This window comes from Mobula hypostoma, chromosome 19 (assembly GCF_963921235.1).
Source record: "Mobula hypostoma chromosome 19, sMobHyp1.1, whole genome shotgun sequence".
NCBI lineage: Eukaryota > Metazoa > Chordata > Chondrichthyes > Myliobatiformes > Myliobatidae > Mobula > Mobula hypostoma.
The window spans coordinates 49,669,719-49,684,463 of NC_086115.1; the positions used below are offsets into that span (position 1 = coordinate 49,669,719).

Here is a 14,745-nt window from a genome sequence, read left to right on the forward strand (position 1 = left end):
GCAGGAAGTTCCACTTGGAAGAGCAATGCTTAACTGCTACTTGGCTGGCTGCTAATTGCAGTATATTTGTGCTTCACTGTTGGATTTCTTGTGCAGTTCATTGGAGGAGGGCAAACATCTGTAGATGTCACTGCAATTATGCTGATAAATCTGCACTGGGTCCAACAGACCTATTCATTTCCAACTAAAGAAAAGGCTATTATCAGAGATATACATGCAGGATAATTTCACATTTCTTATTTAATTAAGTCTATTTAAACATATTTAATTGTTGCCCAGTGTTTCAAAAGAATTACTTTATTTAATCATTCAGAACTTTCAAGTGTAACTCGAAATAATTTTAATACTTTTTGAGTGGTTGGTAATGTTGGTGAATATCCTGGGCATTCACTACGACAGTTCTGTCAGCTGGTAAGCTTAAGGGAACAGGGAGTCTAGTTACCTGGCTCTGAAAGGACCCATAAGGTATCGGACCTGTTAGGTTGACTTGGAAAGGGCCCCACTGAGTTGTGCCCCAGTACAACACTGGAAGTTGGTTTCCCAACAGAAACTTATACCCAAGAGCCCATTCCAGGTAACAGGAGGGCCAGGGCAAGTTTTATGTGCAGTGGAGACTGCGTTGGTTCATTCGTTCATTATGTGCCGTTTTGTATGATGTAGGTGATCGTGGTCTTGACCGCGATTGTTCTTGGCAAATTTTTCTGCAGAAGTGGTTTGCCATTGCCTTCTTCTGGGCAGCGTCTTTCCAAGCTGGGTTACCCCAGCTATTATCGATGCTCTTCATAGACTGTCTGTCTAGCATCAGTGGTCACATAACCAGGACTTGTGATATGCACCGACTGCTCGTACGACCATCTGCCACCTGCTCCCATTGCTTCATGTGATCCTGACTCGGGGGGGGGGGCTAAACAGGTGCCTCACCTTGCTCACGGGTGACCTGCAGCCTAGCAGAAGTAAGGAGCGCCTTGTACCTCCTTTGATAAAGACATATCCCCACCCCGCCACCCCCTGCATTGGTGCACCTTAGAAATAGAAAAAGCGTGAAAGACTGTGTTGAGTTTACAGGTCTCTAACTGGATGCTGCGAAATGGTAGTTTATATAAATATAGAGATTAAGCAAAGGGAAATTTAAACTTTTGTATTGGCCTAAGCAGCCTCGATCCCGTTGAAGAGATGAAAAGGGGGCAACCAAATTAGAATTCGGAATGAGTAATCAAACAGATTTCATTAGTTGCCTATTGATTCAGGAGTCTATATTTAAAGATTATTATAAGGTATTTTATTTGTTGTTGCTCTCCATGCCTTGTGGTGTATCGGGCAGCAACCTTACCATTTATTTAGCATTTGTCTTAATTTTTACGAGGCAGAGTTGCTAGCTCAACTGGATGGCAGCTGATTTGAACCCGGGACCACTTGCCTCGAAGTCCACGCGGATGGCAGTACACCATCAGCCGGCTAGTTATATTGTATGTGAGATCGATATTTCTTTTGAAAAGGAGAAATGTAAAGCAGCTACTTGGATTCCAGATTGATCTGGAACTGATTTCACTGGGACAAGACTTGCCACAACATACGACACAACCTTTTTTTTTAAATGACCAAAACAGTGCACATCAGTTGGATGAGCTTGAAGGAGGATTTAAAGTGATGTGGAAAGTCTGAGGACTGAGAAGGGCTTTGCAAAGTTTTGTAAGGTGCTGGAAAAACAGAACAACAGGAAAGGTTTTGTAAAGTAGTTGCAGAGTCTGGATTTGAAGACAGTGCCACCAATGGCTACGGGAAGGGAAAAGGGGTATGTGCATTAAGGATCAAAGTTTGATGTTATTAGGGATGAATCAGTCAAAAGAGACCATTCAGGCTGTGGAAGATGAAGATGAATGTAAATTTAATGCATTAAATATTGGGAGCCTGTGTATTCAGTATGAGTAACATCGGGAGTAGATAATGTATTAATTGAATACATACAGTGAGTAACTTCACGTTGAGAGTATAAGGACACCTTAGCTTCACTGGGTGGGCCTCACTGATTCAGAAGGTCCTCCACTGATCTTTGCACTGAAATATTGAAGTTAAAATATGATGGCAAGCAGTGCTAAGTTACTGAAGAAGTTAATTCCTGTCACCTTGACAACTCTCTACTAAAACAAGAATAGTGCCCATTTTGCTGAATACCTTGGGTGAAGTATTAATTGGATCTTTGGCATGCCTGTTCTGTTGTTGATCTGGTCCATTTGGAATAATCGGAAGTCAAACCCACAGAGAAAGGGATTTTAACTTTGAGTTACTGTCTCCAAGATACTTAAAATATTCCTTCAAAGCATTCATGTCCATTATGTTTGCATAGCTGCATTTTTTAAAGTTTTGCTAAATAGAATTTCCAATGGGGAAAAAAAAATGAAATATTCTGAACTTGGATGTTCTCACTTCTGAGTAATACTTTTTTGTTACTGAGATACAACATGGAACAGGACACTCCAGCCCTTTGAGCCGTGCCGTCCAGCAGTCCACCAATTTAATGCAAGCCTTATCACAGGACAATTTACGATGACCATTTAATCTACCAGTCGGTACGTCTCTGGTCTGTGGGAAGAAACCTGAGCACCCGGAGGAAACCCCTGCAGCCACTGGGGAGAATGTACAAACTCCTTCCAGGCAGCAGTGGGAATTGAACCCGGTTTGCTGCTAACTGCTACATGACCGTGAATTGGACTTCCCCACTGTTGAATAAATAGCTTCCAAGCATTTTGAGTGCATTTTTTTCAATAAGAAAAATCTGTTTGACAGTGAATTGAATTGACATTATTTCTCACATTCTCATATATATTAGGAGTAAAAATCTTTACATTATGTCTCTTATGTGCAAAAAGAAATTTAGAGAAATTTATAATAAATATTATGTACAACAGGGTAGTCAGTATAACATAGAAATGCAGTTGCGTCAGCATGAGTTAATCAGTCTGATGGCCTGGTGGAAGAAGCTGTCCCGGAGTCTGTTGGTCCTGGCTTTTATGCTGTGGTACCGTTTCCCGGGTGGTAGCAGCTGGAACAGTTTGTGGTTGGGGTGACTCAGGTCCCCAATGATCCTTTGGGCCCTTTTTACACACCTGTCTTTGTAAATACCCTGAAAAGTATACATGAGCATCATCGAACGGCAGAAATTGGAAATGTATGAATGCTTCTTGACACAACTTTTAAAAGAAAATCCTTTAAATTGTATTGTCGCACTATTATAGATTTTACATTTTTCTCAAAGATTGCATGTTGCTCTGCGCTTAAGCCCTGATGCATGCTGTTGGCTGCAGGCTGGCTTTTCCCAGATCACAGTTTATATTCTGCCTTTCTAATTGTCATCATCAAAATGTACCTATTTACACATGCTGCATGCACTGCATCCTTAATAAGGGTTTCATACATCATAGTGTGGTGAAATTTTGAAATGGCAGCTACTAAGAATTCATTCTGTTTAATATCCATTGAGAAGTTACTGTTTGCAATATTTGCTTATGAATGTTATTATCGCTTAATGTTTCCGTATGATGTTCTTCTGCGATTTAACAGGGGAGCAAACACATTTAAAATCAAACAGGTTAATGATTATTTTAATAGCATTCAGAAGAATGTCTTTCAAATAAATGCACCAGGCTTGTAAGTGAATGCAAGGAGTAATTTCCCCGCTCTTTGGTGATTGTTTATACATTAACATGAAGAGAGAAAAATCAAAAATTGGAACTGTAGGAATCAAAAATACGGATGCAACTATATTGAGTTTGGAGTTTTATTTAGGAAATTGTCAGCTATGTGCTTGAGTAACAGAAGTTTATATATAGGCACATATCTATAGCTAGGTTGCCTAATACGTTTGCACAGTACTGTAATAATTTTATATATTGCACTGTACTAATGCAACAAAAATAAACAAATTTCATAACATATATGAGTGATGATAGACCTGATTCTGATATGGGTCTCTGTTGTGGACTGAGAATGGTAAGGGGGCAGGGAGATAGGAATTGTGGTTGCATAAAGGGGAAGGGAGAGAGGAGGGAGCGGGAAGCACCAGAGAGATATTGGGTAATGAGCAATAAGCCTAATGTTTGGAATCAAATGGCCTTGCCTGGTGACTTAAGGATGGGTGCGTCTGAACCCACACTATCCCCCTCCCCTGGCACTCCTCTGCCACCTGTCTCACATTGCTCCTGCGGCACTCCATCCTTACCATTACCAACAAGCTAACTCACTCTACTCCGTGTTGACAATACAGTACTGCCTTCTGTATATAGTTCTGTCTTGAAGTAGGAGGGGGATGGGTGAAAATACATTGTTGGCACAGTCACAGATGTTATCCCTCTCTTAACAAAAGCCTGCTTGTTCTTTGCAAATATTTCTTCGATTTTGCAAAATATTTGTTTGGTAATTTTGCCATCAAATCACAGGGATCAGAATCCACAAAGTTTATATGACCAAATAGACCCTCTGAGATGAAAATTGATCTGTCCTCACATTGAAAAATAGTTCTGAAATTGGAGCAGAAGACTGTAGCCCAACCTTAGCAGAGTTTGGATAGGTGGAAACAAGATTGGTTCTGAACTGCCAGCACATACTGCACAATGGAAGGTACGTTTGTTGCAGCAAGATTGCTGCTGTCTGCAGTTTTCCAGGCCTCCTTCATTTTTCCATCATTCACAGGAAATCCAATCTTTTCTTCAATCTGCCTTGTTACACAAACTATTGTTTCATTATGTAGCTCCCCAGTTTCCTGTAAACATGGCAAGCTGTACCTCAATAAAATTTCAAAAGAAGAATGAAAATTTAGAAATCTGAGCAGTGTATTTTGACAAATAGCAAAGGAAATTCACTGCTTTCATAGGTAATTCTTTTATTTCTTTGCTTTTTAAAACTTTCTATGATATTGAAATTACAGTTTGAATGTCAGAGTGTGATTGAATAATGCTTTGCACAAGGCACCTTTAGTTTCATTCCGAGGTGAAGGGCTAGCTTAAATCAATGTTGGTGTTAAAAGTGGGGAAACTTCTTCAGGTGATGTGAAATGCTTCCACACAGATGTTTTCCCCACTTAGTTTCAGGCCTTTGTAAGTTTCTTTGTGCTTCATTGCCCCTTCACTCTCATATTTATCTCTTCGTTCATTGCTTTATTCTTTTCTACTCTAACTCCTCTTCCTGATCGTTACTGAGTTTCTTTTGTCTCCAGTCTCAAATCTGATAAACAATTTACTAGCAACTTTTCTAGAGTCTTTCATTATGGTAACTGAAAGTTGCTCGAAGTTGTGAAGGTATAATTCAAATAATGTCTGTACTCTATTTGTAGACAAGTTTTTGCTGTTAATCTCAGGTAACTGATACGTTCAGGTATTTATAGTTAATCCTTGGAAAATTTCTGTTGGTCGTCAAGGGCTAGTAGTTAATTATTTCTTATTTATGTTAATTGTTTAGTTTTCCATTGTTACTGAAATTTTATGTTCCTCATTAACCTGGGAGGGGAGTGACCCTTGTATTTTATTTGGCTACTATCAACTGCTGTTCTCCAAGTTACTTACAGGAAATAATTGTACTTCCACAGGATGCCACTTGCTTTGCTAGTTTTTCAACTGAGAGGATAGCCACAACTTTCCCAGAGTCTTGGTTGTGGTAACTGAAAATTGCTCAAAGCTGTAAAGACATAATTCACACAATGTCTGTATTCTGTAATCTTTAAGGAGTGCCTTCTGAACTACAGATGCAATGATAACTAAATCCCTTGAATTTAATGTTGTGTGCAGTATCAAACTTCAAAAGTTCAAAGTAAATTTATTATCAAAGTAAAATATATGTCACCATATTCTACCCTGAGATTCATTTCTTGTAGGCATTCACAGGAAATAACAAGAAACACCATAGAATCAATGAAAATTACACACAAAGAAGGACAAAAAAATGTTCAAAAGACAACAAATTGTGCAAATGCAAAAAGAGAAACAAAATAATAAGTAAGTAATAAATGATATTGAAAACGTAGGTCGTAGAGTTCTTGAAAGTGAGTCTGTAAACGATGGAAATCAGTTCAGGGTTGGAGTGAGTGAAGTTATCTACTCTGGTTCAGGAAGGATAGTATATCTCTGTATTTAGTAGACTAAAGGTGTCAGAAGACTAACATGAAGACTGAGAGGAATTAAAGCTCAATGTCTATTAATATCTAAACTTTTTGATGTCAGAAAAATTGTTAGAGATTGACGGGTCCAGTGCTTTCAAAATTCTCAGTGTTGCTTTGTATGAGTAGAAAAATGCTAAATAGCTCCTTTTTCATTGAGCAATAATTCACTTAAAGCATTCAAAAATGAAGAGATTATTGATAATACAATCTGGGGAATACACAACAAAGGAACAGTTTCAATTCATTGCCACTCCCCTTTACCAATCTAGCTCTTGCCAGTTTTCAGCAAACAACAAAAGACCCAAAATAAACTTCCGAGTTCTGATAAAATGCTATTTCAAATTTAATACAGAAGGCCCCCTTAAATGATGCGCTGTTTAATATGTTAATATAAAATATATTTTAAAGGAAATAATGCAGTGTGGCATTCAGCAAGTAGAATTGGAATAAATTTAGCTGTTCTCCAGCTGATTTCATTTTTTCATGAATACAGTGTTAGATGTTCCAAATATGACCTCATTGTCTGAGGTGAAACTGCACACTGGCCTGTAGTGAAATATGCCTTTTGTGTTTTATATTCTGTATTTTACATTTTTTGGTTGCCTTTTGCACAATTGTTTTGCACATGGGGGGGAAGGGGGTTATGATGTTTGAAGTTTTTCATTTAACGGGTTGGTCCCATGGTTTTTCTTTGTTTCATGACTCTGTGGGAAAGACAAATTTCAGGTTGTATACTGCAGACATGCTTTGATATTAAATGTATTTTGTTAATAAATATACTTTGAACTTGATATTTCAATTAGCTGGGAGTAATTCAGAGTTTTGGATTCAAGGCCTGCACCTCTGGATGAGGACTTTGTAATCATCTTTTAGCGAACAGCAGTCCCCCAGCTGGTATGTATGCAGGAAAGGAAGATTAGAGCTAATGCCAGGGACTGAAGTTTCTGTGACTGCCTTTCAGATCCGAAATGCCAGAAAGGTCCATAGCGCACCAAGTTCCAAAGATGAGGGCTGAGCAGAAATCTCAAAGTAAAATCATCATGCAAGAACAGTTGACGTTTGACCTGGGCAGCTTTTAGTTTGAGCAGCACACACAAAACGCTGGAGGAACTCAGGCCAGGCAGCATCTAGGAATCCTTTGGCAGGACCGAAACATCAACTGCACTCGTTTCTTAGATGCTGACCCTGGCCTGCTGAGTTCCTCCAGCATTTTGTGTGTGCTGCTTGGGTTTCCAGCTTCTGCAGATTCTCTCTGGCTTTTAGCTTGGTGCCGTTTAGTGGTAGATGGTAGGAGACAGGAAACTGTTTGACTCAGGAAAAGGAGAGACTGATGGAGTCAAAAAGAGAGGCCGAGGGTGACAAAGGCCTGAATCGTATTTGCCCTTAGCTGGTGATTTGGAAGAGAACCCCCTTGTGAGGTGCTTTTTGCAGGTCAGTGTGTTCCCTGTCTGTGCATTGCAAGTGAAAGCAGAGAATATGTGGCAGGTCAGGTGTCTGTGTATCTGAAACCTCCCCAGGCTCACCCACTCAGTTCAGGAGCATTTCCACATCTTCCTGAGCTGGTGGGTGGTGGGGGAGAACGGGTCAGATCACTCATCATTGATTACAATGCAGCCAGTTGGGCCCCCATTGACGGCTGCTTTCAGCCATGTCAGTCCCTGCCTTTGTGCCACCAGGATTTGTGGGAAGCAGATCTCAGCCTTAAAGTGCACTGTCCTGGGCAGCTATAATACAGCAAGGCTGCTGCAGTGGTGAGTGAAGTGTGCATGGTGAGAGGCCACCTGCCTCCAGAATATGCGGCCACACCCCTCTCCCCTCCCTCTGTACTCCCATGATTATCAGCACAGATAGGGTCCATTGCTTTGAATGGCATCAGGCCATAGCAAGGCACAGGCTTATCACTCAACAGACTATGTACTGTACACAGCTGTAATTAACACTACACAACGCAGCAACGATGTGTCAAAATGGAGTACATTAAAAACTCAAGCGGACAGCTGTGGTCAGCAACACGTTGAAGTGTCTGTGTGGAACCTTTCACTCGCATTTCCTTGCCAGTCTGCTGTGGGCTTTGCTTCTTGTTTCACTGACTGTTGGAAACAAATATCATAGGTTGCACCTTACTGCTCCAGATTCTGTGGGTGTAGTGGGGATTGGTTCTGCAACACGTTAATTATGTGTAACTCCCGCTTCGTCTAGCGGCTTAATACACAGGGGATGATAGCCCCGGCCCGGCCAAACTTAAGCAATCTCGTTTGGGTGGATGCTGCGCGATGTGTCCCCTGTTACAAATTAGTACCACAAAATAACAAACAGTACACAATATGCGATTAAATGATTGAGCGTTATAATTCTTAATTTGACTATATGGTTAGTAAAGAAACAAAAAAGAAAAAGAGCCCATTCTCATGAAACAGTCTATTGTGCAATGTTGGAACTCACTGATAAGCCGATCGTCCACCATCGACCTCCTCTGCTCATCACTGACCTTCGGACCCTCGCTTCAAATCCACTCCATCTGGCGGTCTACTAACTCTCTCCATTCGCGTCTTCTATCCTCATCTCTCCCCAGCAAAACACCCGCGAAATCCTAGCTCCCAGACACACAAGAAAGAACAACATCCTGCTCATTGGCTAGCATGTCCCGTTATCTCTAGTCATAACCCAAACATTGCTGCTACAGGGAAAGCATTACCTCAGCAGTGGAACATTACAGAGAAGCCATTACATTAGCAGTAAAATCTTACAGCGTGCTACATATGTCATTACATACACGAATGATGCCAGAAATTGTCATCTGTAGTGAGGTAAATTATGTCCAGAAGTGTTCAGTCTAGTTGTATAATGGGCTGGACTTCCATGGTAAGTGGTAGCTATTGTCTTCAAGTCTCCGTAAAATGACTTTTATGTGCAATTTGTTGATAAAACAATGGGTGAAAATGAGTCCAGTTTGTAGGCGTTTACAGTAAGGATGGTGTTACCTGGCTGATGTGCCGTATTAGATTTATGCTATACATACGGCTAAAAAAACATATCCTTGCCCGTAAAGACTTTGCAAAGTGTCAATTAGAAGATACTGTAAAGATGTGGAAGCAAGTCTTGTGGTCAGATGACACTAAAGTGGAACTTTTTGGCCTCAACGCTAAGTGTGGCGTAAATCTAATACTGTGCATCAGCCTGATAACAGCATCTCTACTGTAAAGTATGGTGGAGTTAGTATTATGCTAGAGGGATACTTTTCAGCAGCAGGGACTAGAAATAGAAATCTGGTCAGGATTGATGGGTAGATGAATGTTGCTAAATACAGAGAGAGATCCTGGATAAAAACCTGCGCTATCCTCTGCCAGAAAGCTTAAACTGGGGAGGAAGTCGGCCTTTCAGCTGGATAATAATCCAAAGCACATTACCAGATCAACCATGGAGTAACCAGGAAATTAATGTCCTTGAGTGACCCAGTCAGAGTCCTGACTTAACCCGATTGAGCATCTCTGGCAAGACCTCAAGATTGCTCCCCAACAGAACTGGCACAACTTGAGCAATTTTGTAAGGAGGAATGGGCAAATCTTGCTCCATTGCATTGTGCAAAGTTAATAAAGGCTTATCCAAAACAACTACTGGCTGTACTAGCCGCGAGAGGTGGTTTATTTATCCTCACAAGCAACATATTTTTCCTTTATGTTTACACTACTTAAGGAACCTAAGATTGCTCTCTCAACCACGAAAGGCTTGTTTCTATAATTCAAAACAAGCTGTCTGTTTTGTAGGCAAATCTGTTTCACTTTGGAAAAACATTATTGTCTAGCTTTATCAATGGTGCTTTCAAAGCCTTTTGGACTTGGACAGGTAGACCAATGTAGATCCTTTATAAATTTTCAGGTTCAAATAATTATGATTATTTGCTGCAGTTTGAATAGCGTTAGTGATTATCTTTGGACAAATAATTGTGCATCTGGAAAATCCTCGATTTGTTTGGATCCTCAACTTTAGTACCAAAATGGTACTGAATTGTTACTTAATTGAGTGTATCTTCCTGGACACCTGCTTATTATATCCATCAGAGAATATATCAATTATATATCAGAGAATATATCAATCAGTGTGATTGTCAGTCTTCTCAGAGTACATTCATATTACAGGTCACCATACACATGACACCACAGTCAGCATGTTTTAGAAAGAAACCACTAGTAGAGAAGCCATTGCATTTCATAGCTCCCTCACTTGAGTAAATCATCCATTAGAATTTCACTGATTATTGTCAGTCAAGATTTGTGAGTTGAGATAGGGGCAGCAGAGCTGGCGATAAGTTCCGTGTACAGAATGAAAGGTCTTAGTGTTGAGGCCAAGAAGTTCCACTTTAGTCTCATCCGACCACAAGACCTTCTTCCACATCTTTACAGTATCTTCTATGTGACACTTTACAGGCAAGGATATGCTTTTTTTTAGCAGTATGTGTAGCGTGAATCTTATACCGCACATCAGCCAGATAACACCATCCCTACTGTAAAGTATGGTGGAGTTAGCATTATGTTATGGGGATGTCTTTCAGCAAAGACTGTAAATCTGGTCAGGATTGATGGGAAGATGGGAAGAACCAAAACATCGACTGCTTATTCATTTTTATAGATGCTGCCTCACTTGCTGAGTTCCTCCAGCGTTTTGTGTGTGTTGCTCAGTATACAGAAGATGCAAAGTGGGCACTTAGATGACTCCAGTTAGAGCCAAGTAAATTTATTTTCGGAGGGAAACCACACTCAGAGGCCACTATATTAGGTACACCCACACACCTGCTTGTTGGCAGCAACTCAATGCATAAAAATATGCAAACATAGTCAAGAAGTTCAGTTGTTGTTCAGACCAAACATCAAAATGAAGAAGAAATGTGATCTAAGTAACTTTGATCATGGAATGATTTTTGCTACCAGATGGGGTGGTTTGAGTATCTCAGAAACTGCTGATCTCCTGGGATTTTCATGCACAAGCACCTCTAAAGTTTACAGGGGAAAAAGAAAAAATGATCAGTGAGTGGCAGTTCTGTGGGTGAAAATGCCTTGTTAATGAGAGCGGTCAGAAGAAAATGGCCAGACTGGTTCAAGCTGACCGGATGGCGACAGTAACTCAAATGACCACGCATTACCACAGCAGACATCCCACCTCTCCCGGAAGTTCCGGGAGTCTCCGGCATATTAATAGCGGCTCCCTGATGCCCGCAAGTTATATACAATATCCTGGAAATCAATTTTTTTGAGAGAGAGCGAGCACGCACCATGGCAGAGTGTTCCAAAAAAAGAAAATATAAAACGTATGTCACCCCAGACTACCCTAAAGTGTACCCCTGCCTAATAAGGGTCAAAAATAATGACAGTGTTGCTCGCTGCACTGTTTGCAACAGTGACTTTTCTATTGCCCATGGTGGGTTAGGACTGTTAATGCCATGTTGAGGTGAGTTTAACAGATGTCAATCTTTCATTAGCATAGCTAACGTTATTTAAACTAGCTGGCTAGCTGCTAAGGAGCTACTCTATTGCAGACATCCCACCTCTCCCGGAAGTTCCGGGAGTCTCCCGCAAATTGATGGTGCTACCTCCCTGAAGTGGGTTTTTGCAGGGTGGGATGTCTGCAACAGTGGTGTGCAGAAGAACATCTCTGACTGCACACCATGTCGAACCTTGAAGTGGATGAGCTGTAGCAGCAGAAGACCACACTGGGGTCTGTTCCTGTGCCAAATGGAGTGGACACTGAGTGTATGGTGACCTGTAATATGAATGTACTCTGAGAAGACTGACAATCACACATATGCTGCAAACTGCAATTATATGTGAGCCGGCTTGGATAAAAATGGCAGATCTGCTTCCCTGGAGTATATTTGTGAATCAGTATGGAATGGATTGATGGTCTGGTATTCCTCATGTTAACACGTCTCTAGGCAAAAGAAAAAGCATCAGTAGGAACATTTAGCACCACACCACTTTAACTGGCCTCAGCGTAGTTGGATTAGAAGGCACTTGGATATCTCCTGAAGGCACGCGAAGAAGGGGAATGTTTAGTGGAAACAGAGCAACGCTGCTTTTAGTCAAGCGGCTGATCAGCACTTAGAAGCACAGGAGGTTCTGCAGATGCTGTAAATCCAGAGCAACACACACAAAATACCAGAGGAATTCAGCAAGTCAGGCAGCATCTGTGGAGGGGGATAAACAGGCGACCCTGATGAAGAGTCTCAGCCTGAAACATCGGCTGTTTATTTGCCTCCTGACCTGCTGAGTAACTCCAGTATTTTGTGTGTTGATCAACACTCTGGTCAATTAGTACTCACCAGCGACCAAGGAAAAGCGAGAAGAGTGAACAATGTATTTAGAAAGAATACAGTGAAAAAGCAAGTTCCCATATTTGCTTGAGAATTCGGAGTTCCTACTTTATCTCTGAGTGCTGAATGGGTTGCAAATAACAGCAATTTGCAATCTCCTTTTTACATGGCTGCTATCATTTGTCACTCTTTGCTGTTGTATCATCCTGTGAGCTGTCTCATTTATCTGACATGCAGGATTGAGGCAACTTAATCTGACATGTCAGGCAAACAAGATATCCGGTGCATACACAGATCTGGGGAATTGGTTGAGTTATTTCAGCCAAATAAATTGACTATGTGAATAATTAGTTGACAGCTTGCAAATCTGCATGTCTTTTTAGCGTGTTTTTATTTTTGGCAAAAGCAGTCTTTGAATTAATTTTGCCTTCTAATGCTGCACAATTTGCAGGGGATGCCTGCATTTTTGGCTAGATGGACTGCCCAATTAAAAAAAGTTGGATTAAGACCGCCTGAAATACATAATCAGTTTCAAACTAGTTCAGACTTTTGAACTTTCTGAACATCACATTGTATAAAAGTTAGTACTAGTGTTGAAATCACTTAACTAACCACCTGAGATACTGATTTAAACTTTACTTACTCGGTTCATAGTAAACAATATTTTGTCATGATTGGACTTGCTTCTCCACCAATTATTTATGAATGAACAAAAATGGTAGCGTTTCCCGGCATGTTGTGATCAACATTTTAGTAGAAAATTGGGATGTGTTTTGTAAGCAGCTCTACTGTTTACTGAGATAAGAGTATTGAGAGTAACGACAGTCTGTGTATCTACAGAGAGTGATGATCAGATATTTCCTGGAACACAATGCATCCTGTGTTGTTAGGACAGCAACTAGTCAGATCTAGCAACAGAAGTGTTGTGAAGATTCAAGTTGTGAATGTTTGCTTGGCTGGCAATTCTTTTACTGGAATGCTGCCGTAGCTGATAATTTTTGGGTGGAGTCAAGATTAAGCAGATTGTACCTGAAGATGTGCTGAATTTTTGCTAGAGCAATATTATATTTCTAACTCAGTGTCAGGACACTGCTCGTTTAGTAACACAAGCTAGTGTTTGCAAAATGCAACCTTAGCAAGTTCGCACTCTTTGTGTTGGCCTCTTAAAATTGTCATTAATACAGGGGACTTAAAGATCTTCACAATAAAACCAGAACAATGTCATAGGCTTCTTAAACAATTTTTTCCTTCTTTCCATTTGGACTTTGCAAGGACTCCAGCCTGGTAGATGTGGCTTGTTCAAGATTGTGTATTAAGAAGTTATATTGATAAATGCATTCCTACCCATTCCGTCTCTGCCGTACCTTCTCAGAAGGGGTGGCTAGAGTTGAATTTTGCTGCGCAGAAAACTGTAAGTAAAAATCTGTGTCCAGCACTTCCTGGATATGAAGTTATTTTGACTTATTCTGAAAAAAACTGTGCGGAAAGTTTTCAGCCTGCAAAGTGGTTGGAATGTAAAGATTTATGCCTTAAAAGGGCACAGCATTTGATGCAAGTGGGTCATTTTGGTGGACCCCCTCCACTGCAGGAGTTATTGGTGCAACAGCCCAGCCTTTACATGGGCCGGCCAGTTGGATTTGTGCAGTGGGTAGTGGAATAACTACTAACAATTTATGTCAAGAATAAAGAACTGGGTATGGGTGTAACTTGCAGGAAAAATGTTGTCTGACTGCAATCATTTCATAAAATTTGATGAATAGGCAAATGAATTTTTAAAACTGATATAAAACTAACATTATGTTAGAGCTCTCAGGCAGGGGAGAAGATCTTTGGTATTTTGTTTTAAGGTATTAATGGTTGCCCCAAGTATTAGAGGGATCGGCATTGCAACAAGGTGAGGTTCAGGAAGGATGGGAAATTTCAGTACCACAGTGCAAAAGGTGGGAACCAGTGTGGGGATCAGGAATATTGAGGCTATCAGTAGAGCATCAAGCTGAATGGGAAGGGTCCAGGAATAGAGGTGAGTAGTTTGCTGTCCTTGTGCATTGGTGTTGTGTATTTAAGTAATATTTGAGTAATCTTGTGCATAATCTTGGTTAAGCATTCCTGTTTGTTTAAGTAATTCATTATGGGTTATATGTATAACTATGTGAATTGCATACATCATCACGCTATCACGTGATACATGAGCACCTCGCTAAAAAGTAAATTTGAAGTTACACCTGTATTTCGGACTCCAGTGCCTTCCTTTGAATTAGTTTTGATGTTACAAAACACACCATTTGGATTTATG

General features: G+C 40.5%; 1 protein-coding gene across 8 annotated transcripts in view; it reads left to right on the plus strand.

Annotated features, from left to right (window-relative positions):
• The window catches only part of ctbp2a (C-terminal binding protein 2a), a 317,555-nt gene that overhangs the window by 220,821 nt on the left and 81,989 nt on the right, over nucleotides 1-14,745 (plus strand). Inside the window, exon 1 of one of the 8 annotated variants that reach the window (XM_063071840.1) lies at nucleotides 13,555-13,863. The exons of the other annotated variants lie outside the window; for them this stretch is intronic. Within the exon in view, the coding sequence (XP_062927910.1) occupies nucleotides 13,785-13,863 (79 nt within the window). The 5' untranslated portion in view covers nucleotides 13,555-13,784. Of the gene's footprint in view, nucleotides 1-13,554; nucleotides 13,864-14,745 lie in introns of those variants that run through there. 8 annotated transcript variants of the gene reach the window in all.